Here is a 25,228-nt window from a genome sequence, read left to right on the forward strand (position 1 = left end):
ATCAAATTGTATCATAACAGCATCCATTAACAGGTATGTTGCCACATTAAACTCTGTCTGGGACCCTGGAATACAGGCACTTTTTCTTATATGTTTTTATTTCCATCTTACTAGGAGTGAGAGCACATGGTATTTTCTCAGTAAAAGCCTGTAGGAGTCAACTCAACTTTCCATCTAGGTGTTATAGCTGTCTGAGTTCATAGATCACCACCCTGGGAATTCCCCAGACCTAGCCAAGTTCTTGAGACCCTCTGCTGGAAGAATGCCCCTGACACAGCATCCCTGGGTCACCAGCCTGCCCTGTGGACTTCCCATGAGACTAGGTGACTGACCAGCAGGCAGTGTACTGGGCTTCCTCTCAGGTCCACGTCTGGTGCTTGCAGGAGGCGCCAATCCCTGCCTTTGTTGTAAGTGATGTATGTCTTCACCTGGTCATCCACCTTCTTGTTTGCCAGGAATATCCCTTTGATACCTGCTACCTAGGAAAAAGGGCGAGAGATGGAAAACCATGTTGGGCCAAAATGCCTATAGTCTTGGAGAAGCTCCAGCATTTCCCACAGGATCTTAGGGGTACAAGAGAGAAGAGGAGGAACATGATGAAATATGTCATATGATATGTGGTCTCTAAGAGAAGTTAAAGTTCATCTCTGCAGCCTTTACCCGCAGCCCAGATGTCCTGCTCCCCTCTTACCCACTTGCTTTTTCCCACTTACGTGTCTCTGCACTTTGCTTCACAGAATCTTATCTTTAATCAACTATTAGCATTCCCTCTGAGGTGGGCATGGTCGATAACAATGGTAGGAGTTATCCCTTTCTTCAATTACTCAGAAGGGGCTTGTAAACAGGTTTTCAAGGCATTGAGGTATAAACTTTAATGATGAAAGTTGAGATACTTTTGGGAGATGACCAAGTTTGGTGACGTGGAATCTATCTCTGGCTGTGTCACTAGCTCACTGTGTGACTATGGAGAACTTCCATATTATTTTTGGGTCTCAGCCAATGATCACTTTGAAATCGGCAGAATCATCCCTCCCTTCCTTGTCTTCCCTCAGTTGGCTGGCAATAGACAGATGAGCTAATGCAGCGCACTCTTTCCAGGGTTCCTGATTATTGAGCTCTACATAGTCTTGATATTACAAAGGGAATAGAGCATCACCACAAAATAAGAAGCTAGAAGATAAAAAGATATTCATGATCTAGAAGCGTTCTGGAGTAAGTACGGATTCACTCAAACTTTTATTCCTAATATATCTACATCCTGGGCAATAAGAACTTCTTTGACAACAGCTTATGTCAAAGAAAGATTTTCTTTACTTCCCATAGGATCCCAGCATGTTCCAAAGCTGAAAGGCAATTTAAATAGTTTAACTATACTTAAGGGAGAGGTTAAATGGCAGGTTTTCTGGATCACAGAGATCCAAAGTTTCAATTGTACTTATCTCCCATTCTTTAAGGATCATGGTTAACTGAGTTAATGCAGTTTTGTGAGAATGCCAGTAGGAAAGAATTCCACAGAAGTGAGCTCTTTTATTTTAATGACATAATTTAGTTCATGACTTTTTAAATTTGAAAAAAAAAATTTAGTAGCCTGACCGACCTTGAAAAAGAATGCCAACCAAAATAAAAACAAACAAAAAATGAACAAAGACTGTCAGGAGGAAAACAGAATTATCTGGGAAAGATACCACCGAGGGTATTTGACAAGTGGCCAACAATGGAATTGATTAAATTCCCAACTTGACCAGAGGGTGAGTAAGGAGAGAAGCCAAGATGTGGGGAGGGGGCAGTGGTGTCATGTCACGCACACCCTTCCCCTGCCCTAGCTGCTTAAAGTCAGTGCTGTTTCAGGAAGGCTGGCATCTTATATCCTCATCCAGGGGTTAGAATGCCCTCAGATCACCTCAGTCTTTAAATCCAACCACAAAGACTTAAAAAAAAAAAAAAACTGATTGTCAATTATTCCTCACAGAGAATGGAATCTGTGTTTTTTTAGACTCTTCTGCCTTTTGGTGTTTCCTTTAGCCACAGAACTGGTACTTTTTCTTTGGACCACCATGTAATGATTCCAAGAAATATCCCCCCTAAGCCAGATGGTCCCGCTCCAACATGTACCCAGGGCCTTGCTCTCCACTTCCAGGAAGAAAATACAAAGTCAGACTCAGACTCTTGTATCTGCCCCTGTGGAGCTCATGTTACCCCATCCCCTGCCTTCTAGCATGATGCATTATACCATGAGTTATGAGCCATTCAGTGTCTCCCATGTTCTTCTGGATGAGCATGTTTGGCAGATAGAATAGTCACTACCATATTTTCCCATAGAGAGCTCCACCATTCAAATGGACATTTTCTGTGTGCCCCACATATTCTGAGAGCAAAATCAGGAGAATGGAGACTGAAATGATATAGAAAGGAGAGACTTCCAGGGAAGCCATCTGTAGCTCTGAAGTCCTTTCTCCTGCAGTTATACAGAATGACACAGTCATCTCACTCTTGTCTGAAAGAACCAGAACACTTTCCCTTTGTATGTGGATTGTCCAAAGCTCTTACGTTATTACTGAATTGCTTCTTGGCTCCATATCTTGTATAAATGGACAATAGGTTTGGAGGTCACTTTGCTTTTGTGTACCTTAGGCCAACTACTTTCAAACGTTTTTACTGCAACCCAAATATGAAATCCATTTATGCTGCAGCCTAGTAGACTCATGCCCGTATATGCATGTATGCATACACACATAGATACATATATATCAAGAAACACAACTTACTCTCACTACATGCAGTGTAAAGGAATTAGATAAAGAGACACACATTTTAACTCTTCTTCATCAAAGGAGATACTTGGCAGCAGCTTTAAACATGCTTCTTCCCATTGTTGTTTAAAATTGGAGGCCTGATGGCTGCTGTTGGCCCCAGTAGTTCAAAGAGAAGGACACCATCTGGTGGTGGTCCCCATAGAAGAGGACAGTACAAGGTTTCAAGCCTATATGGCCCATTTTTGCTCTGGGAATCAATTTGAATTGCAAAGGAAAACTAACAGTGGTCCCTTGGCAGGGCATTGAGTCCAGGTGGCATGGTCATCTGTCTCTCACCTCCCTAGTCCCTCAGGACAAGAAAGCCAGGGCTCTGCTGAGAAAAGCAATTACCATGGTCTGCTTTGGGCTGTCCCTAGAGTGGGACCTGTGGTGAGGAACCAGTGAAGGTCAGTTTGGAAAATGTCCCTGTGGAGTCTATAACCAACTGTCCATCTGGCCAAACAAAGGTCACCTAAGGTCATGATAAAACAGAGGGTGAAAGGCAACCATTAGGGAAAAGGAAAGCAAGGAAACATCAGTAAGAATGGGAAAGAGACCAGAACACTGAGGATGACTCAGGGAGTTGCATTTTATCCATCCAAGTATAGCGGGGTCAACATAATCAGTCACGAGGAACTTCAAATTAAATTAGGTACCACAATTGGTACCACTGGGCCCCTATCAGAATGGCTGAGCACACATACATGCAAACTGATAATATCAAGTGACAGCAAAGATGTGAAGCAAATGGAACACTTGTATATATCTGGTGGAGATACAAAATGATACTGTCACTTTAGAAACAGTTCGTTGGTTTTTTTCTAACCACATACTTACCTTTAACCTAGCAATCCTACTCCTAGGTATTTATCCATGAGAAATAAAAACTATTGTTCATGTGAATATTTATAGGAGTTTTGTTTATAATCACATGCAAGTAGAAACAACTTAAATGCCCTTCAACTGGTGAATGAATAAACAAACTGTGGTATATCCACAAAAGGGAATACTACTCAGCAATAAAAGGAACATCTATTGATACTTAACAACATGGATGAATCTCAAATGCATCTGTCTAAGTGACAGAAGCCAGACTCAAAAGAATATCTGCTGTATAGTTCCATTCATATGACACTCTAGAAAAGGCAAAACTGGAAAGAGAAAAAGAGAAATCAGGACAGTTTGCCAGTAGCTTTGAGTGGGAGGAGATCTGACTGCAAAAAGGCCATAAGAGAGAATATTTTGGGGTGATGGGACTGGGATTGTTCTATATTCTGATTGTGGTGGAAATTATACAACTATATACCCCGTTATAACACAAGGGTAATTTTTTATGTACATAAATTATATCTCAATAAAAAAATTAATGTAAAAAAATTCATAATGGGAGAAGCCTGGCCTTTTTAGTCAAAGAGACATGAATTTATTCAAATGTGGTATCACCATTTACCAGCTGTGTGATCTGAGCTATGTTACAAATTTTCTGCCCCATACTGTACTCTCATAGGCACAATGGGGAATGGCACCTACCACAAACAGATTTTGTGATAAATAAGAAAAAGTATATAATCGTTTAGGGTTGTGCAGTCCAATACCATAGCCACTAGCCACATATGGCTACTGAGCATTTGAAATGTGTTGAGTAGAACCAAGAAGTTGATTTTTAATTTTATTTAATTTTAACCAATTTAAATATTCATACGTGATTCAATTATTGGCAAACTTTTAAATACGTTTGGAATAACTTGGGATTGTAAATCTGCTTTTTCTACCGTATATTTAATGAAATGTAAATACCAATCAAGTATTTCTGGTGAAAATTTAGTATATGGATTGAGATGTGTGGGAAGTGCAAAATATACCTAGGATTCTATAGACTTAGTATGGAAAAGTATAAAGTATCTCATTAGTAACTTTTCATACTGAACATATGCCGAAATGGTAATATTTTAGATATTTTGGTTAACTAAAATATACCATACAATTAATTTCGCTTGCCTTAATGTGGGTATTAGAAAATTCACAAGTGCATGTGTAGCTCATATTATATATTTATTCAACAATGCTAGCGTAAGGCATTGCATAGTAGGTTGTTTTTATTATAAAGAGTTACACAAGTTGAATGCTTAATATCCAGGAAAGTATTGAAAAAAAAAATACATCAGACCAGAAGCTCAGAGAATGTTTCTATAATATAACTGAGAATGTTGAAAAGAATATTTGTTTCTTGATTTATCAATGGAGAGCAACTAAGAAGAAATATAGTCTACAGTTATGGATATGAAGAAACCACAACAGAGCTCTATATGAAAAGAATGTCATAAAAATAATGGTGAGCACACATCATGGACTACATTCACAGTCAACACAAGCCTTGCTTTGATAGAATGGGCTCTGAAACCTCAAAGAAGAGATGGGTTATTATTTGACCTTCAAGAATTATTTTATCCCCTGATTTTGTAAATACATCCATGATAATATTGTACTTTGAGGCAGGCTTTAAAGAGAAGACCAGCAAGAAACTCTGTGCAGCAGTAGACTGTTCCAACGGACCAGGAAACAAACAATGTCTCTGCCTTATGAGGTTTTTGGGAGTTTAATGGGGTCGATCCCCATTGTCTCTCAGTGCCAAGACCTGCAAATGAATTCTCAAATAAGTTCTCTCTTTCTTTGTCCTCTTTCCATTGCCAAGCAGTCTCTCAATGTCCATGTGGAAGGTGGAGTTATAGACTAGTAGCTTTAGGTGGCCATGGTCAGCTCGAGCCACTTTACATCTGTGTTACCTAAAGGCATCTCTAACATTTCAGACAAGGAGATACAGGTATAGTATCCTATTGTATTATAATATAAAGTTATACATTAACTTGGCATAGGAGACTACGTCATGCCTGGAACTCACTAGGTATGTAGATGTAGGGGAAATATATAGAGAAATAATAGCCCATCCAATAAATGCCCAGACCTTCAGTCAAGTTCTTTAATGGTATCTTTAAAATCTTTATTTCTACTATTCCCTGAGACCACTCAGTACTCTATAAAAATGGACCTCTACTCATCAGAATCCAATATCTTCTGATGCTGGGACTCCATGAGGCAATGTCCTTCTCCCAAGCTCCAGCATTCAAATTCCTCAAGTTAGAATTAACCTTCCTTTTTAGTGATCCTACAACATGAGAAATCATATCTTTAATAAAATTCAGACTGTGATCATTGCACTGGCCTCTTTCATCAAACAAAATACATTTCATGAAAGTGTGTTAATTTAGTTGAATTGAATGTGAAATCTTACTGGTTTCCCCAGATGCAATACTCAAGGGCATTCAGTGTCTAGAAAAATTATAGTCTCTGTTAAATGGACATATGGTACCCAATCTCAGTTTCTATGAGAATCTCCCATGAAGAAGGTTAAAGTCTGATGACCCTTAGAGACCAATTAAATTGAGTTTTGTATCTAAATCACAAAATGTATCTCCAGGTGCAAAATAGCAATGCCCTCTAAAAATCTTCAATATGTTCATGGTCTACATAGTGTCAGGATCCAATTTATTCCCTTGATATTAAATGCCTTCTAGAATCTGAACTCCAACTTTTCAGCACTCATTCTTGTACTTATTAAGCATCGATGCAGTTAGACTGGCTAGCTCATAGACAAATCTATACCAGCTGTCCAAATCTTGGCTTATGCCATTCTTGACATATGGAATGCTTTTCACTTCTGTACTTCTTCCCACCAACCGCCTCCTCCCTCCACCCCCCACCCCACCCCCCCAACCCCGTCAATCCTCTCCAGGGCAAAAGGACTGATAATGACTGGTAATGTCAAGAAAAAAGACTGGGTATTTACAGCTCATCTCCATATCCACTGTTTTGGGGATCTGCCTGCAAAGATCACATCTTCTGTATCTCAATGTGATGATGTTCCAGAAACAGGCTTCTAAAGGAGATTTTTTGGTTTGCTATTTCTGCCTGTTACTGGATGGATGGGTGCAATTCTGGAGTGCAGTATTGGCAAGCCCACTTCCTCCTACATAAATTTAAAAAGTAATACAGCTGATGTATGATCTCCATTTGTCTCACCCTTGCTTCTGTCTCAATTGGTTCTAATCTTAGGTAGATAAAAAAAGAACTTGATTATTGACCCCCTAAAAGCCCAACAAACTAGATTGTAATATCCTTAAGGGCAAGAGTCATCACCTCTCCTGTCTTCTTCATGGGCTTGAACACAAAGTAGGGGCACGATCAACCCTAATAGAATTGAATGGAAAACCAGCTCAATAGCATTGGTTTTAGAGAAGTTACTTTGCCTGGTATATCTTGCTTCTCCATTGATGCAGTGACACCATGCATTTTTTTTCTCCCCAATAAGACTGAAAATGCAAGACTGACTTGAGCAAGAAGAAAATAAATTACATGAATTTAGGCACATTCTTCATTTTGATTCATGTTCCACTTCAGATCAGAGTGTTTCACTATTCTAAATGACCAAGTAGTTTCAGGCTCCCTCAAGAAAGAAACAGCATAGTGGCAAACTCACCCACCATTATCAATAGGGTCAGAGACACAGAGATTTTTCAACTTAAAGGTCATCGGCAGCAATGTCTATTCTCTCCTCTTGGGGTCTGGCCACAGGAACGTAGATAATCCTCTTATCTCTATATCCTCAGTTGTGCAAACAGGAAACTGGTTGGAGTGGCCTCAGTCCTGGGGATATTCATCAAAAACTTCCCACGAGATGCGACTTATTATCTAATAACAAGGGTATATTTCTGCTTCCTGGTATAATTAGAGGCATGGAAATGGAAGCTTTCCCAAGTCATTTATACACTTTACTCATCTTTACCAGTTTTCATAACTCTAGGAAGGTATCTGGGCCATTTCCCAAATAGACCTTGTTGTTAAGAGAATTATTTCAGCACTTGTCAACTACCTCCTTAGGAAAATCAGGATATTTCTATTGATTTTATTTTGTACCAATAACATTCACTTCTCTCTTTTTTAAAATATACTTCCATTCACCCACATCTTTGTGTAATCCTTTTTCTACCTAATAAAATAACTGGAATCTTATATGTTTCCACCACTATCAGTAACTGAGCAGCCAACTTAGATACCAGTGTAGAGATGCTGGAACTTTGACAGGCACTGCTCAGAAGAGACCACTGTAAAGCAGAAACCCATGCACTGACCCCTCTATTCTAAAAGCCACTCTCACTCCTCAAAGAGAAAACTCACAAAGGAACAGCTCAGCCAAGTCATCTGAGGCTAACACCCAAAACACATCACTTGTCCTTCCGTGAGTAAATGCCCTCAATCAGCACAGCCTATGTAGGTTTGACCACCAGTCACTAATGAATGTTGGATAATGAGACATACTTCCTTTGTTTAAATAAATTCATCATACCAACGTCAACAGTCAAGTCCTTTCATTGTGTCTAGGACTGTCAAAAAGGAATAAAAAAGCACTGCATCATTAGGGTCATTAAAACACTAGTTTTTTAATCTACTTCCTATATGGAGTCGCTTGGTTTCCTAGATAAATTATTCTTTAACTGGTGATCACACATTAAAAAATAAACAATGTAAGTGTAAACTCAATAAAGGCAATCATATTTTAAAAAAGAAAAACTCAGTGTAAGTCAAGACCAGTTCTTCTTCATGCACAGATGTTGGCATTGTGGTATCATTTTCGGTAAATCCTCACTCCCATTACTGATGTTTGCTTTTCTTTTCCTATAAATTTGATCATAAAACAATTTTCCAAATAATTTAAGGCATATAAATAATACTACTTCTTCCACCCAGAGTTGAACATGGTACTTTAGAGATTACATGGCCAAGGACCTTCATTTCTGACTTATAATTATGCTCATACATATAAGAACATTGACTTTAGCTACCATTTGTTGAAGGCTTATTGAGTTGATCACCACACTAGATGCTTTACAAACCTTATCTCCCATTCTCACAATAATCTCATTAAATAAATATTTTGCCCCCATTTTACAGGTGAGAGAATTGAGGCACAAGTCCCTTGCCCTAAACCACACAATTCCTCAGAGGTGTAGCTGAGATCTGAACCTAGAATTAACTGACTCCAATGCTTTGTGTTTATACCATATGAACTCATGAAAAGGAAAGGCAGATACAGGCGCAGGATAATCTTGGCTACATACCTCATACAATTCAATAATGACGTTTCCCATTAGACCTCGGCTGCTCTTAATGTTCTCCATGGCTAAGGTGAAGTAGATCCCACGCGTGTCTGAGATGTAGAGGTTGTATGTGTCATTCTGGTTCCACTCTTGGACTGCTGCAAAGACTTGGTTCTCATCAGTACTGATGATATGCATGTCCTGTGAGAAGATGGAAGGCCTGTGAGGCAGCAGATCTCCATATCTCCCTGCCCACAGGGACCCAGAGTAATTACCATGACTTATGAAATGGTTGAGAAAAGGCTTGATTTATAGGCAACGTTAAACAATTCTATGTTGGAACAAGGCTATAAATTATGAGCTTCATGATTTCTGTTCCTTGCTAAGTGACAGCAAGATGGCTGTGAGGGGCTTTGGTGGGTATCATTTTCCATGGTTTCGAGAGATTTGTCCACTTTCATTTTTTATTTTTATATCTGAAAGTTAGTGTTGGTGCTCACAGAGAGGAAAGTCATACATGCCAAGAACGCAGGGTCTATTCCTTTTTTAGACCTTTACTTATGTTTTCAAACTTTTTAGTGTAATGGTTTTCACACTTTTCTTTCAGCATCATGAGGATTGCAAGAAAGGCAGCACGAAGGCATAGCCAGTGGGTGGGGCTGTGAACGTCCAACCCCCTTTCAACCAGAGCAGAATCACTCAAAATTGTTTCATACCAGAGTCCTGAGTAATATTTTAGGAGTAAAAGGTGAGGGGGGTTCTGCTGCTAATAAAATAATATTTGAAAATCACTGATATCAAGGGAAAGATACTCAACCTAGAATTCAGTGTTCTGGATCATAATATCAGCTCTGCTGTAAGTCAGCTGAATGATGTTGAATGTGTCAGTCTCCTTGAGCTTCAACTTTCTCACCAAAATAGTGATGAGGCTGGGCTACCAATAAAAACAGCTAACATTTGAGCACTGTTCTAAGTTATCTAAGTGTATTATTTTAGTTAAAAATCCAAATAATTCTATAATGGAGGTAGTGTGATTATTCCCATTGTGTTGAGGAGTAAGCTAAGGCAATAGAGGTTCACCGAATTGCTTCAGATTACATAGCTAATAAGTGGCAGAACCACGTTTTGAAACCTAGTGGTATGTCTTTAACCTAATTGTTAGTTTCTAATCATTTGTATATATAGCGTCTTTATTAGAAGTTGTAGACCAATGACCCATGAAATAAATATGAATCACACGTGTTCGATTTGACCACAGCCTTTATGCAATACCTGAACATATCATTTTTTAGGTGGAGTCAGCACTCTTTGGAGTCTCAGTCCTATATATCCAAATGTTCTTACAATTTGCCACTTATATATTGCTGTTAACTTTCTGGTCCCTGAGGTCTCCTTAGTTTGTATTCCTGAAGTGGACCATTTCTAAAATCAAATCTCATAGTTTGGAATTCAAAACAGTTTGCAAAAGCCAGTTTGCATATGTGGCTAGGCACTGTACAAAGATTATCACAAACTCAAGTCCTTACTTAAGGAACTTATATTGTCAGGAGGCAATGTTGACAAGGATAAACATTTGAAAAATATGGGAGTAGTTAAAAAATGCATAACTGTATAGGTATATATGCCAAAGAGTAATAGCATCCCAAGAAAGCAGGAGCAGCCCCCTCATCACTGTGGTGGAAAGCAATGGTAATATGAGCCCAGGCAATTGGAGTTGACAGTAAGTAAATAATCAGGCTGAATTCAGCCTTTACCTTATTTGGCCAACCTTTCCCAGAAATAGTTTCAACAATAAAAGGAGGCAGCAATGTCTATAATGTCAGAACCATGGAGAGCTCCTCCAAGATGATTTCTGAAGAATCAAGACCATTGATTTAGACAACTGGGAGGTGGGCAAAATGCAAAAGCAAGTTCTGGATCTTTGCATTGGGATTCTCTGTCACGTCCCAGCCTCTGGCCTTGAGGTCACCTGGACTGAGACCTCACTTACACATTTTGTAGAATTATAGGTTCCCGCTGAGCTGCTTGAGAATAAAAATAAGGCTTTCTCTTAAAAACCGTGTGACAACACTCCGTTGTGTTGATGTGGATGGAATGAAAGCCCAAGAACCCAGTAGGAGGGGAAATAGCAGCTGCAGGAAATACGGATTAAATTCACTTACCCTGTTAAAAATGCAACAGAAACGCCTAGCTTTCCCCAGATGTTTTGGCCATAAAAATGAATGAGCTAAGTTATTTTAGACTAAACTAATGTAAAAGAAGGGGAAAAACAACTTAAAACACTAGGGTATGGTCAAAATTAGAGGCGGCCAGATTTGCTGTGAAAGCATCCTACTTTAGACCTGCGCTGGGACTGTGTAACCTGGTGAACAGGTACTGCGGGCTCTGGGGTGGGAGACTGCTTTCTAGTATGGAAGATTCTGGGATGTCTACTTGAGAAATTCTTAATTTGCCAAAGTCATTTGGTAAATAAATGATATTACTAAGACCATCCTAATTAAGAAGCTAAGTGACGTGGGGATATAACTTCAATGTGCATCAAAATGACCTGGAGATCTTAAAAGCATGCTTACTCGTGTGTCTCACTTCCTGGGGCTCTGATGCAGTGTGTCTGGTGTGCAGCCTTAGATTCTATCATCTCAACAAGTCCTCCAGATGATTCTGGAGAAAGCCATCTGGGAAATCACTCTTTAAAAACCCCTGAACTCTGTGTCCTCTTTCCTAATAAGTTTTATGGTTGAATAAGGATCAACCAATAATAACCAGAATAATAAGTCTTCATTAGTAAAGACAAGCCTTGTTAGTTAAAAATTGGTGCAATAGGGACCCAAAGGATAATAAAGCTAATTTTTTTAATTCTTCCACCTGAATCTAACTCCAAAGCACGTGTTGCTTTCTTACTGAAATAATTACAAATAACATTCCTCCTGTAATCTCCCAATAGAGTAACTTGAGAGAATCAGAGCTGCTTTTTAAAAACCTAAACCTGTGACTTCCTAGGCACACAATGGTAAAGATAATTCCCTGTTTTTAAAACATTTTCTTGTAATCTGGGCCTAATGTAACTTCATTACAGAAACACCTATGTTGTTAAGCATACACCATACACACACCGTATGTGCCAAATACCATAACATAAATAGAGAGGAGCTAAGTGTAGAACCTAACTTCAAGAAGATGCTCACCGGTGGTGGAGATATCACATGTTCTCATGGCCTTTCATGAATTTGTTCGTGCTACAACGGAGGTACTGAAAATGGTAATAAGAGTAGAAAGGCTTGTATGGGTGAGAGGAAAGGTAGAACATTCAAGGAAACTTGGGAACTTGGACTAGCTTGAAAGCAGAGTTTTCCTCTGAAGACAGTGAGGGTAGAGAATAGCCACATCACAAGGGATTCTGCATGGCACACTTAAGTTTCACCGAGAAGGAAGTACAAAGCTATCACAAGATTTTAAGCAAGAGTAAGAAAAAATTAGAGTTGATCAATGCAGAGATTGGGTTGGAGAAGATGAGCTTCATTGCATGATCATATCCATTGTGGAAGCAGTATAAAGAGTGGATTTAAGTGGGGCAGGGAGGAAGGCTTAAAAGTTCATTGCTACTATCTAGGTAGTAACACATGGGGGTCTGAACTAACGAGTAGGTTTTCTATAAGACCTTATGAAATGGATCGGTGAGATATTAAGGAAGTAGAATCTACAGGAGATAAGAGAGCAGGACATATCTTTACTACTCAGATATCTGACTTACAAAATTCTCTGCTTTTTTAGAGTGTTCATTAAAATCATAACTAAATATTCGCTTGTGTAATTATTTGTTTGATGTCTGTCTCTCTTATTAGACTGTAAACTTCCAGAGGCAGACACTATGCCTCTCTTATGTATCACTTTATCTCTAGTATTTATCAGAGTATCTAGTACATGATAGACATCCAACAAAAGTTTGTTGAATGAATAAATGGAGTAAGTAAATAAACATGGGAGAAGGAGGTGATATAAGAGACATAAGGTAGAGACCTTGAGCTTAGTTGTAGATTGTGAAATGGGACCCTTACGGAGGCGTACTTCAAGCAGGCAGATGGAGAACCTGCCCAGCGTTCAATGGAGAGATATGGGCTGTGGCTGTGGACACAGGAGTCACCAGTATGAAGGAAAAAGACGAAGTCACTCAGGAACCATTCAGAATTCAATAATTTAGGAAAATCAACATTTAAAGGGTGGCAAGAGGAAGGAGATCCAGAAAAGAAAATCAGAATAAAATATTACCAAAAGGAAGAGTATCAAGTACGGATTTTTCCCTTAACAGTGTCAAATGCTACAGAGAAGTATAAAAAGATAAATAGCTAGAGCTATCTATTGTATTCGGCATCTACATGTAAAATCTATATTGTTATGTAGACACTGGTAATGATGGCTAGAAGATTTTTAGTAAAATAGTTGGGGGACAGATGTGGGAGATCAGAGGGCAACTAGCTTTGGGTTGAAGAGTGACTAGCAAGGGAGAAAAGAGGTTAGAATAACAAAGAACTCTTTAAGAAGTATGGCTGTGACACAGCAAAGAAGGATTCATCAGCATTTGGGGAAATGTAAAAATTAAGAAATTTTTTCCTAAAGAAATTGAAGGTTAATATCATTGTCATCATCATTATAACAAATTTCCTAAACCATATTTCCCTCTCCTCTCTTTTATTATTCAGAATGGGATTAACTATATTCTAGTGTCAAATGAAAACAAACCCAGATTTAGGTAAGGAGAGGGACTTTATTTGAAAAGACTGTTGCAACACTCTGTCCATAATATCTGCAAGCGACTCAGAGTGAAGGCAGAAGAGAATTACTTTTATAGGAAGAAGTAAAATAAGGCTACAAAGTATTGAGTGTGAGGAGTGGGGTGAGCAGGTGGTACGATCAAATCTTTAGACAAAAACCTTTTCTCCTTAGAGTCAGTGGTTCTCAGGGCAGTTGTTAAGAGTGGTTGTTCTGAATTCCAATGCTTGTGTAAACTCAAAATGCTCACAGATGCTCAAGAGCAGGTCAAAGTTTAGGGGCTTGAGGGAAGGAGAAAAGCTGAACTTAAGTTGATGTAAAGTCAAATTAGCCAGCATTTTGCCCAGTTTGGTCAGTGGGGACACGTAGTTCGGTTCATCATTTATGAGACAAAGAAGGGAAATCTGGTCTTGTCAAAGGTAGGGACATTGGTGACTTATCAAGGCAACGGGAGAGGGGAGTTCTTTGTAGTAAGCCATGTGCAGGAGCACAACGGGGGGTTGGGGGGAGGGGTGTTGCTGAAATATTGCTGTTTCACAAAAGCACAGGACTCAGATAAAGTCCAACATCATCACTGTCAAACTGAATCCCGTATAGAAACAATAAACAACAACAACAAAAAATAACAATTTTTTTCTTGTAGAAAAATTATTAGAGCAGCAAGTTAAGGATAAATCCAGAATTGAAGAGACAAAAAAGGTCCATTAGCTTCAGAGTCGTGAAATAGGGGCCTCAGGAAACACCCTACAAGGAGCACTGATCTCTACGCCCAGCAGTTTCAGGGCATCTACCATGCTTCCCTGTGGATCACAATCATGCTTTAGACTCACCTAGCACTTTACACTTTATCAACAATGAGCCATTCGTGCGATCCTCACAACTTTGTCAAATAATACAACGATGCCCATTTCACAGATGAGAAGTCCTGGGCTCATGAATAAGTAAGTGGCAGAGCTGGAATGAGAGCTCAGGGATTCTGTTCACAAGATCCATCACCTTTTCTCCAAGGCCGCCACAACTCCCCATCATCTGCCTCCCCGCCCTCTACTGGTTTGTGCTTCTCATGGCTGTTGGACTGAGAGTGCCAACCCGATGCCCAGTGACTGGTTTTGGAGGACTCGTCATGAGATTGCAGCCCCTTAATAATGCTGCTTATTATTAATGGCATTAATTTCATTCTCTGAAAAACCCTCCAAAGCCACAGAGTGCCCCAGGTGAGCAAATTTTGAACAGACAGTCTGGTAGTAGATGTGTGAGGACAGTGATCGCAGGGAGCTTCTCTGTGTTTTTGTTTTTAAGCAAGATGCCCAGCAGCAGCCTCAGAACTACATGACACAGCAATAACTTGCTTAAAAGTCATTTCCATTTTAAAACAATGGGAAGACCCAATCTCTCTTCATCCCTCTGTCTTCGCCTCTTCAGCCTCAGCTATGAAAATCTGGGCCAATGTCAGCTAATAAAGGAGATCAATAACCATCCAGCTATTTTCACAGCAGCCCTCATATTAATGAGGAGATTCTCTGGATGAAGTTTTATAAAAGGGGCCACACAGATGGTATCCCACCACAGTAAATAGCCATGGGGTTGCTAATCGTTAATGGAGTGTTTTAGAGTTGTGATCAATTCCAGGCTTCTTTGTCCCCACTTGCAGCCACACTGCCCACGGGAGCAAACTGTTTGTTTTCTCAAGAAGGTTCAAAATACATAAAATATGCACACATATGCAGACAAAATAGGCCATACATTGGAAAGAGAGTTTGGAAAATTCCCAAAACTCCTTTCCAAGGCTAATACATGAAAATCATCAGATTACTGTGAGGGGTCGTTTTGCTTTAGAAAGAGCATGATTATGAACTTCCCTTTCCTCATTTCTCTAGGCAGAGACACTTATTTCTTGATTGGGTTTAAAGTATCTGATGGGTACATCCTGCATCCACAATACTATACAGTGGTCCTACAAGAGCCAATCGCAGAGAGGGTAGAGAAACTGAGATATTGATTCCCATGGCCCTTGAGACAATTAAATTTGGTCCCTGCCCACCTAATGAGTTTCTTCACCTCTCCCTCTGCAACCCAGTCTCGTGACATGGTTTTTTAGTTTGTTGAATGAACCATACTGTCTCTTAAAACAGAGCCTATGTATGTATTTTTTCTTGACTTCCCAAAACCTTGTTTGGACAGTTAACTTCTTCTTTTTTTATATATATATTAGCTTAAACATCACATTCTTTAGGAGACTTGTCCTTACTACTCATATTTGGCTAGCTCCAATTTTTATGCCACAATGGCCCTTGGGCTTCTATGCCTGTAATACCTTTTATACATAACAATTTATGTATAAATTGTTATACAGAGACACTGTTTGTACAGTGTCTCTCTTCTCTTCCAGAATATAAGCTTCATAAAGGCAGGGTCTGTCTGTGCCTTATTGACTATTTTACCCATAGAACTTAGGTCAATGCCTAGCACAGGGTAAAAATTTAAATGGAAAAAAGAATAGCACAGTGGATGAATAAAAGAAGAAACAAATGAACGAATAGATTGATACATATATACATGAATAAATGAATGAATAAAAACAACCAAAGGGTAAATAATTACTCATAATTATTCCATAACTTCTCTTACCTATGTACTCAGCCTTCCATAACATGTTTACTAGCACCAGCTTTGAGACCCAAGTCCTGGTAACATGACATCTGATACATGTCCAACCTGACAGCTTCTTTGCAGCCTCCCTCATTAGGTTTTACAATTATGTCCTGTCCCTGTTCACACTAAGGTCCTAAGGTCCATCTCCTCCCCAAAGCTATTGTTCTGGGGTCCACAGAGTAAGCTTTATGATTTTCCATCAGAGGAGTTAAAACATCACCATTTGATATTAAAATTATAGTAAATTATTCCTTCCGCCATAGTAAATTATTATTCACAGTGGTAGAAAGAAGTGGAAGCATAGGCAGTACATTTATATTTAGTGTTAAAATGTAGAGAGAAGCAAGAAAACCAGGAGACTCACCTGAGCACCTTTATGCACACAAACATAGCATCTGTGCTCCTGCCTGGGCCTTTCTGAGCCTGTCCCTCTGCTTGGCAGGAGGTCCTTGCAAAAGGAAGGAGTCCTCAGAAGAGATTCCAAAGCTAGTTTTCCTTTCACTACCACTCCTGGGGAATGACCCCGGGTTATGCTAGATGTTTGAGTCATAGGAAATCAAGACTCCTGCCTGTGTGCCCTGCTGAGAGGAGAATACAGAACCCAGGTTCATCTACGCCAGCAAAGGCCAAACCCTGCAGTGGTTAAGTCAGGCTGAACGCCACCTGTCTCCCAGGCAGAAATCAAACCTCCCACATCCCAACAAGGCGGCCTCTCCCTGCCGTTTTGTCTGGCAGGACCCAGGAAGCAGGTGGTGTGTACCTTTGGCAGCGAGTACTTGGGCAGCTTAATCTGAGCGAAGGCCTCTCTTCGATAGGACACATAGTAGCTGGCTCTTCCACCAGTTGTTACCTGGATCATGGGGAAACACAAAGCAGTCAGGTGGGGCCACAGATCATAGCACGGGTTGGAAGGTATTAGCCTCCCCATCAACAGTCACAATAGGTTTGTGACAACCTTTTAGAGAATATCCCCTGCTGGTTTTGAACCTCCAATTCCGTAGCACCCTGAGTTGCTCCCATGTCATTACACTTATGGACAATGACAACCAGTCTTCCTCCATGGCTGGCACTTTCTGTGACAGCGGAGACTCTATATTTGGTCACTGCGTTCTGCATATGAACACACCTCATAAATATTTCGACTGGAAACAGAGAAGTTATTGATGTGGGCTATACTCACGATATATTTATTCTGTCTTTTTTTAATAGTTTTTAATCCATTGTAACCATGACATGATTGCCAAAGAAATTTTTTTCCTGATCTGAATAATTGCTATTGCTTAAAATTCTTATTACTTTGAAATTAATTTTGTTCCTGGTATGAGCACAGTTTTTTCATATTTATAAATTAATGCATTGAACAGATATTTATTGACTCTTTCTATGAGCAAGTTACTTAAAAGCATCAAAAGTTCTTTTAGAGAAAGAACTCTGGATTTGAAAGTCAGCAGTCCTGGGTCTGAGTCCTTATCCTGCTATCTCGTGACTGGAAGAGTCAAGCCTTGTGACCTCACTTGGGAAAGTATGGATCATTAGAGGAACCTGGAAACCACTCCAAAAAATGATCCTCTGGCCTGTGCTTGGTGAAAAGTCCTGCCAACATGGCACAGCTCTGCAGATGGCTGCTCTCAGCCCAATCGTTTTAGCTCAGGGGAAATTAATAATCACAAGAGAAGATAGCATCGCCTGTTCAGAGAAAATAGTGGGATGACAATAGCAACCAGGCTGCTGTGTTGAGGAGGCTATTACTGAAGGTGCATGCTCCATTCTCACCAAGGCCCAAGCACTTGCTGGATATAGGCCAGTCCTCCGACTCTGGCCCAAACCTGGCCCCATCCACAGTGGCTGCTGAGAGCAGGAGGGGTCTAATATCTCTATTGAAATCCACCCATCACTCTTCATTCTGAGAGATGGCATCTCCCATGGCTTCCCCTGGTTCTGCACATATTGGAAGCTCACAAAGCAGGTACCAGAAGTTGCCAGATAGAGCAGATGTTAGAGTCAGCGTGAAGGCAGAACCTTGGAATAAACTTGGTGCAAAGACTTAGGCTCTGAACCAAGATCAGAGACTGGTTTTCTCCCTGATGCTCACCGCCATCCTTACATCTCAATTTTCTAATTAGGATCATTTTTTTGTCTTGTATTCCAGGACTTTTTTTTTTTTTTGATAAGACATCTGTTCTAAATCCATATTGTTCTGCATTGGCTTTGAGGAGGAGTGTTGACATATTAAGATCAATGAGTTGCTGAAAAGTGTTTTTTCTTTTAAAAATAAGTTTCGACTGCATAGAATCAGATTGAAATATAATCCTTGGCTCTAAATGTACACCATTAGTTCTTGCATCACCCTATTTATTTGTTTGTTTAATTTGGCTTTATTCCTTATTATAAAATCAACACATGTAAATATATATGCCAACCAAAAACCTAGATCGGTAGTTTTTAAACTTTAGCGTACTTCAGAATCACCTGGAAAGCTTGTTAAAACTCAGACTGCTGGGCCCCACACACAGTCTCTGATTCAGTCAATCTGGGGTAGGACCTATGAATTATCTTCCTACTAAGTTTCCAGGTGACGCTGATGCTACTGGTCTGGGGACTACACTGGCTGCAGTACAGAACTAGAGCTTTAACAACCGACATATGCCTCTGTGCTTCTGTGCTCCTCACCTCTCCTGACCCCCAGCTCCCTCCCAGATGTAGCTACTTCCTGGATGTTGTGTTTACAGTGACAATAAAGTATATTTTTTAATTGAGGTGAAATTCATATAATATAAAAGCAACAATTTTAAAGGGTATAATTCAGAGGCATTTAGCACATTCACAATGTCGTGCAACCATCACCTCTTATACAGTTCTAAAAAAATTTCTTCATCCTTCCAAAGAGACCATGTACCCAGTGATAAAGATTTAAACCCCAAAGTATATCATCTGGTTACCCATCGTATGCTGAAAAATCCATTCTCTACAGGACACCCTAAACCTCACCAACCCTACCCTTAGTGAATTAGACTGGCATCAGAAAAAACAAGTCCTATCTTTGCTGCCCAGAGCTCAGTAATTAAAAGAAGCATTTCCCCAGAAGACCCAGTCCCCTTCATAGGGGACAAGATGACGACGTCACCAGCCCTCTTATCAGCACCACAAAGCAAGGCTGGGCCCCTTAGGGTTGCCAAATCACTAAGGCTGAAGAAGAATAGAGTGGTCCCCTCAATACGGTGATGAGTCCTGCCAACTTGAGAACTCCGCCATGGCTGTCACAACTCTGTACAAATCACATACACAACTTGCAAGAGTTTGTGGTCAAGTAAATCATAAAAATGGAGGTTACACTTTAGATACATCATGGAATAATCCAAAATATTAAGGGGCTGCATGAAGCCCAAGGCGTTTCTCCTAGTTCCTCTGATATCATAGCAGCTCCCAGCAGTAACAAGTTGGATCCTGGAGCTCTGTCCCTGTTCTGGCCATGTCCCTCTCTATACCAGTGAAAACCAACTGAAGCTTTAAACCTCAGTGTAAGATGCATGGGTTCATGAAAGGGTTTTAGATGCTGCCGATTCATTATAATTTCCTCCTCCTCTAAACTCTGAAAATTTATTTCCATTTCTTCAGCACTTTCAACATTTACTCTTGCGATATACATATTTCTATAATTATTCCTCCATAATCCCTAGGCTGAGCTGGTCTCGTGGCAGGCAATTAGTGGGTACATGATAATAAAAATAATGATAAACTCGTCCTTATTTGAGTTTGTCTACCATGCTCCAGAACTGCAGGTAGCCCTTATATAAACTATGCACTTTAATCCTCATGACAACCCCAAGATAAGACAAATTAGAACCTTGTAAAGTTTTGGCTCTAAGGTTGTTCTTCTCCTTCTGAGACAAGCCCTCCATTCATTGTACTCATCTCAGAGTAACAGCAACACAATATATTTCCTCGATTCCAAAATCTTTAAATTTTTAAATCTCCATAATTTGAATGTGTTTATATGTTTGTGTTTCTTCGTTTTTCCCAGAAAATCTGTCACGGCATTTATGCTGCATCTTAAAAATAACGTCTTCTAAGAGGTGAGGTAATAAAAGAGTAAAAATAACTACCATGCAGTGAAAGTTTATTACACGGAAGATGCTACGATAAGCAGTTTATAAGCCATACTTTATATACATGTATTATGTATTGTGTGTATTATCTTTATATGAGACTGAGAGAGGTCAACTAACTTGCCCAACATCACACAGACTTTCACTGTCACAACCACTGTACGACCCCAGCCTATGCTGGCCCTTTACTAGGAATGATCACATCCCCAAAATGTCAAGCACAGGACAGTAGGTCAAGACTTATTGACTAACTGAATAACAAAACGGAATTAATCTGCTTAACCAGAGAGACCGAGTTTAATTTCCGTCGGTGTTTAGTGACTAAATCATGGAGGTGGAGAACAACTCTCCATTCCTGCCCAGTTCCTGGACAGTCACAGGGACTCATCTTCAAGTAGAAGCTCTGGTGCTCCCCCTCGGGAGCAGAATCTTCACAAGGTTGGGATGAAACCAGGCGAATGCATTTGCTGCCTCTGCTATTTGCGTGATTCTCTGGCAACCACGCAAGGAAGGAATAAAGTTTAGTGACTATTAATCTATTTTGATGAACTTTTCTTTTCCTTACAAGCAAATTTGCTGGCATTGTAAATCCCAGAGATTATTATCGCTTTCCCTTTCGGTGACACCTTTTATCTTACATTTGATGAATGTCATCCAATTATTTGCTCTGGGCCCATCCGTCATGCTAAACACAGAATTAGCTGGGTCTTTTCCTTACTAATGACTGGCTCGTTAATCTGATTTTCTGGATTTCTATTTTACAGGTTTAATTGGGCTCCTGGCCAGTGAAAATGATTCCTTTGGACAAGTGCATTGGCCATTAAATACATCTGTCTCTTCTGTCTTGTTCCCACTCTTGCTGTAACCATGTCTAACCTGACATATCTTTTATTTTTTCATTTCTCCTTGCTTTTGGATGATGGCTTGCCCTGGAGGAAAGAAATCTACCCCCTCAAAAAATGGAACCAGAGGGCTTTGAGTCATATTGAGACTGTTTCTTCCATAGATAGAAGAAAACTTGAAATATCCCTAGAATTCACAAGTGAGAATAAATAATCTAAGAAGAAGAGCAGAAACTAACATTTTCAAGTATCAATTAGGTGATGAGTGCTTGACATTCATAACATTATTTAATCTCCACAGTAATTATTACAATTAATATTATTGTTAAAAACACTATTAGTACTTTACAAGGTAAAAATATTAAAGTATAACATTTTTTGAGTATCTATTATATGCCAAGCACTGCTCCTGTGTGCATACTAGCTTTCACAGTCTTTGAAGACACACCGCAAATAAACGGTGGAGCTGGAATTTGAACCCAAGTTTATCCGACTACAAAGATTATGCTGGTTCCTCAGGCTACATGAGGTTTCCAAACATCTTTGTGGAGGGGAACAACTCCTATGTTACTCAATTTCCAATTTTCCAGAAAAGATGCCCATTAGAAAGGCAAATATTTCTATGTGAAAGTTCATATCACATTCTCAGCCCTGAGAAATCAATGCTCTATTGTTGCACAAGAGTGAATGGTGCTGCTACTGGAATCTGCGAATAAGAGGAACCATAATGTAAATAAATTTGGTTTACACAAGAGCTGTTGCCTTCAGAGAAAATAACACTTAGAAGCTTTTTCAGCTAGAGGACCTTGCTGAGTCCATTATAATGTGGATAATCGGCCTAAGCCAAGAGAAACAATCACCTCTATGGACACATGTTAGTTACTTCTTACACAGCCTCGGCATTGCTTCCTCCTCCTTAAAGAAATAAAAAGGAACAGCCCAGTTGTTATGATGCACAATTAACTTTTCCAATTTCTTTGCTCATTAATTCTATTCAGATTATTTAAAATAAATCTCGACGTCATTAGGCCTTTCTCTTTGCCTCTACATACATAATTTCTTCAAAGATCACATATTTTTTTCAAGAACAAAGAAACAGGCTTCGGACTACTGGGTCTCAAGGGTCAATAAGGAGCCATGGGTCATATTGGGATGTTGCTATAAGTGTCAGGATGACCCTGGGACCTTCTGAGTGGCCAGTTATGTAGCCTCTGCCATCTTAAGCTCATTTTCCAAAAGTCTTCTGCTAAGGTACCAAACTATGTCTCTGAATCAAAACTGTGGTACAGCATTGGGGACAATAAGACACCCTGTCAGCATGCCATCTCCTCTGCTAGACTGTTTGATGCTGAATTTTAGTGTTTGCCAAACTGGTGTTTGCTCATTTTATGTCTTGAAGACTCTGCGATATTAAAGTAATATGCAATTTTATCTGCTTATATCTAGAAAGAGTGGGTCCAATACCTAACACGAAACTCATACTGAGGTTTAAGCTCCTTTGCGACAGATGCACACAAAATTTGTTACTAGAGCCCTAATATAATAACCCCCAAAAAGCTTCACCAAGAACAGATTTGGGATAAGATCATTGTCACTGAAGTCAATATTGCTCTCTCTCTCTCTCTTTGTGGGTGTGTGTGTGCGTGTATGTGTGTGGGGGTGGGGGGTAGAGGAGGTGCCAGAAGGAAGACATGTACTGAGGTTGCCAGCACACTCATTGGCCAAAAAATACTGACAGATAAACTATCACCTTTACCAGCACTTCCAAAAAACTTCTTGAAGCCTTTATTGCCTATTGGGAATGTCATTAAGGCAGAGAAAAGGTGTTGACTTAGAAAAGCATGGGACAAAGACTGTGTGACTATACCTCAAGAGCACTAGGAGAAGAATCAATAAGTCTGATTCACTGTTTTGTTTTGTTTTGTTTTTCAAATACAATAAAGGGGTTAGACTTGATAAGCTTCCAATTATATATTTTCAAAGAGTCTGATTTTTTCCTTTGATTTGTAAGCACTGTAGTGCCTTTGGTTGGGATCCCAGACCTGTGTTTGAATCCCACTTCTGCCACTTGCTGGTTTGGTGACATTGGACAGGTAATTTAATCTTCCTAATTTCTTCTTCCAGAAAAATGGAAATGTTAATATTACCTATTGACATGTTATTATGAGGATTAAACACAACACAGCATGTAAAGAGTTTTAGCCCTGCACATGACACATACTGAGTACTCAATGCATATTGTCTTTCTCTGCTGAACTAGAGGCACAGATGCTTGCATCAGTCAAACATCTTAGAGGCCTTATGGCGACTGAACATAATGACAGTTTATATATGCAAACTGGAGGCTTCAGGAAGTGCTGAAGTAGCTACATGAACCACCTGGTCAGAACTGAGCCTGAAATTCTTGTTGAAGGAGAGAGAACTGAAATTCTTCTTGTTGTCTTCAGCAAGGATAACTTCATGGAGAAGATCACCTATGCAGATCACAAAACCAAAGTGTTTTTGCCAGAGATTTAACCATTAATGGCTGCAAGCCTTATCTTTGCGTTTCAGCTTTTATGATTTAGAAGGAGGGAAAGAAGTTCTTGGGATGCCCACCTAACCCTTTAAAATGGAAGTTCTTTGCTTTTCCTCTCCTAGTTTGTTTGTTGGGTTTTTTTGTTTGTTTGTTTTTGCTTTTGTTTTGGTAGAAGGGGGTTAAAAGGCAAAGTGCAGAAATAAAAAAGGACAGATATGAATTTAAATTGTCATCCTGAAGTACAGAATTTGGGAGCATCTGCATACTCCCAGTTAATATAATAATAGATAAAAAGCTGAAACCTAGACAGTCTACTTTGGGTGGTCTAGACTCAGGATGTCGGAGCTTCACACATGCACATACACAAAACGCTACCCATGGAAATCCCAAAGAGAAATTTTAACACTTACCAGCAAAATACCTTCCCCTTCCTCTTTTAAAATTGGCCCTGTTCCTTATAGACTATGAGTTTAATGTAGCTTTTAAAACATGGAACTGGGAAGACACTTTATAAGGAGTCTGGCTTATAAAGTTTTCCTACACTTCTATAAGCGTTCCTCTTTGATTCGAGACATCACATGGCCTATGTCCTTGATACAGGTGGACATTATGAGGTCATTAATTGGCTGACACTAGTCTCTGTCTTTTCTATAGTATCCCAGAATTTCAGAAAATCAAAACAAAGTGATGAAAAAGGAGAGTAGGCAAGAAGTTGTTCAATATCTAACAGCTGTGATTTTAGTTTGGCTCAATCATTTATCAGACACGCAATCTTAGGCATGGTAATAAATCTCTTGCAGTTTCAGGGTTATTTTTCTTTAAAAATGGAATGAATAATAATTACCGTTCTATTACAGAGAAATAAATGATATGAGATAATAAAATGCTTTCCTTTAACTATAAAGTGTTCTACAAATATAATCATTAGGATGTCATAATTTACTTGTGGTATGTATCCAGGAACCTAAAAATGTGAGAAGTATTTTCATTGACAAATTGCAATAGACTGGATTTTGCTCCCTCCCACCCGCCCCTGCCAAATTCATGCATTCAAACCTAACTCCTAATGTGATGGTATTTGGAGGTGGGGCCTTTGGGAAATGATTAGGTCGTGAGGGTGGAACCCTCAAAAATGGAATTGGGGCCCTTATGAAGAGACCCCAGAGAACTCCCTTACCTCTCTCATGTGAGGACGCAACAACAAGACAGCTATCTATGGACCAGGAAGTGGGCCCTCACCAGACACTAAATCTGCCAGTGCCTTAATCTTAAACTTACCAGCCTTCAGAACTGTGAAAAACAAATTTCTGTTTTTTATAAGCCACTCAGTTTATGGTATTCTTTTATAGCAGCCATAAAACAGAAATCAAGCTGGTGATCCAGATATGCCCACTCTATT

General features: G+C 39.6%; 1 protein-coding gene across 1 annotated transcript in view; it reads right to left on the minus strand.

The window, feature by feature from the left end:
* SORCS3 (sortilin related VPS10 domain containing receptor 3) overlaps positions 1-25,228 on the minus strand; it is a 540,518-nt gene that overhangs the window by 91,534 nt on the left and 423,756 nt on the right. The window contains exons 8-10 of the mRNA XM_011363775.1: positions 17,124-17,213; positions 8,966-9,145; positions 333-479 (exon numbers count right to left, since the gene is read on the minus strand). Of these exons, the coding sequence (XP_011362077.1) occupies positions 333-479; positions 8,966-9,145; positions 17,124-17,213 (417 nt within the window). The remainder of the gene's footprint in view (positions 1-332; positions 480-8,965; positions 9,146-17,123; positions 17,214-25,228) is intronic.

This window comes from Pteropus vampyrus, unplaced genomic scaffold (assembly GCF_000151845.1).
Source record: "Pteropus vampyrus isolate Shadow unplaced genomic scaffold, Pvam_2.0 Scaffold89, whole genome shotgun sequence".
Classification (NCBI taxonomy): Eukaryota; Metazoa; Chordata; class Mammalia; order Chiroptera; family Pteropodidae; genus Pteropus; species Pteropus vampyrus.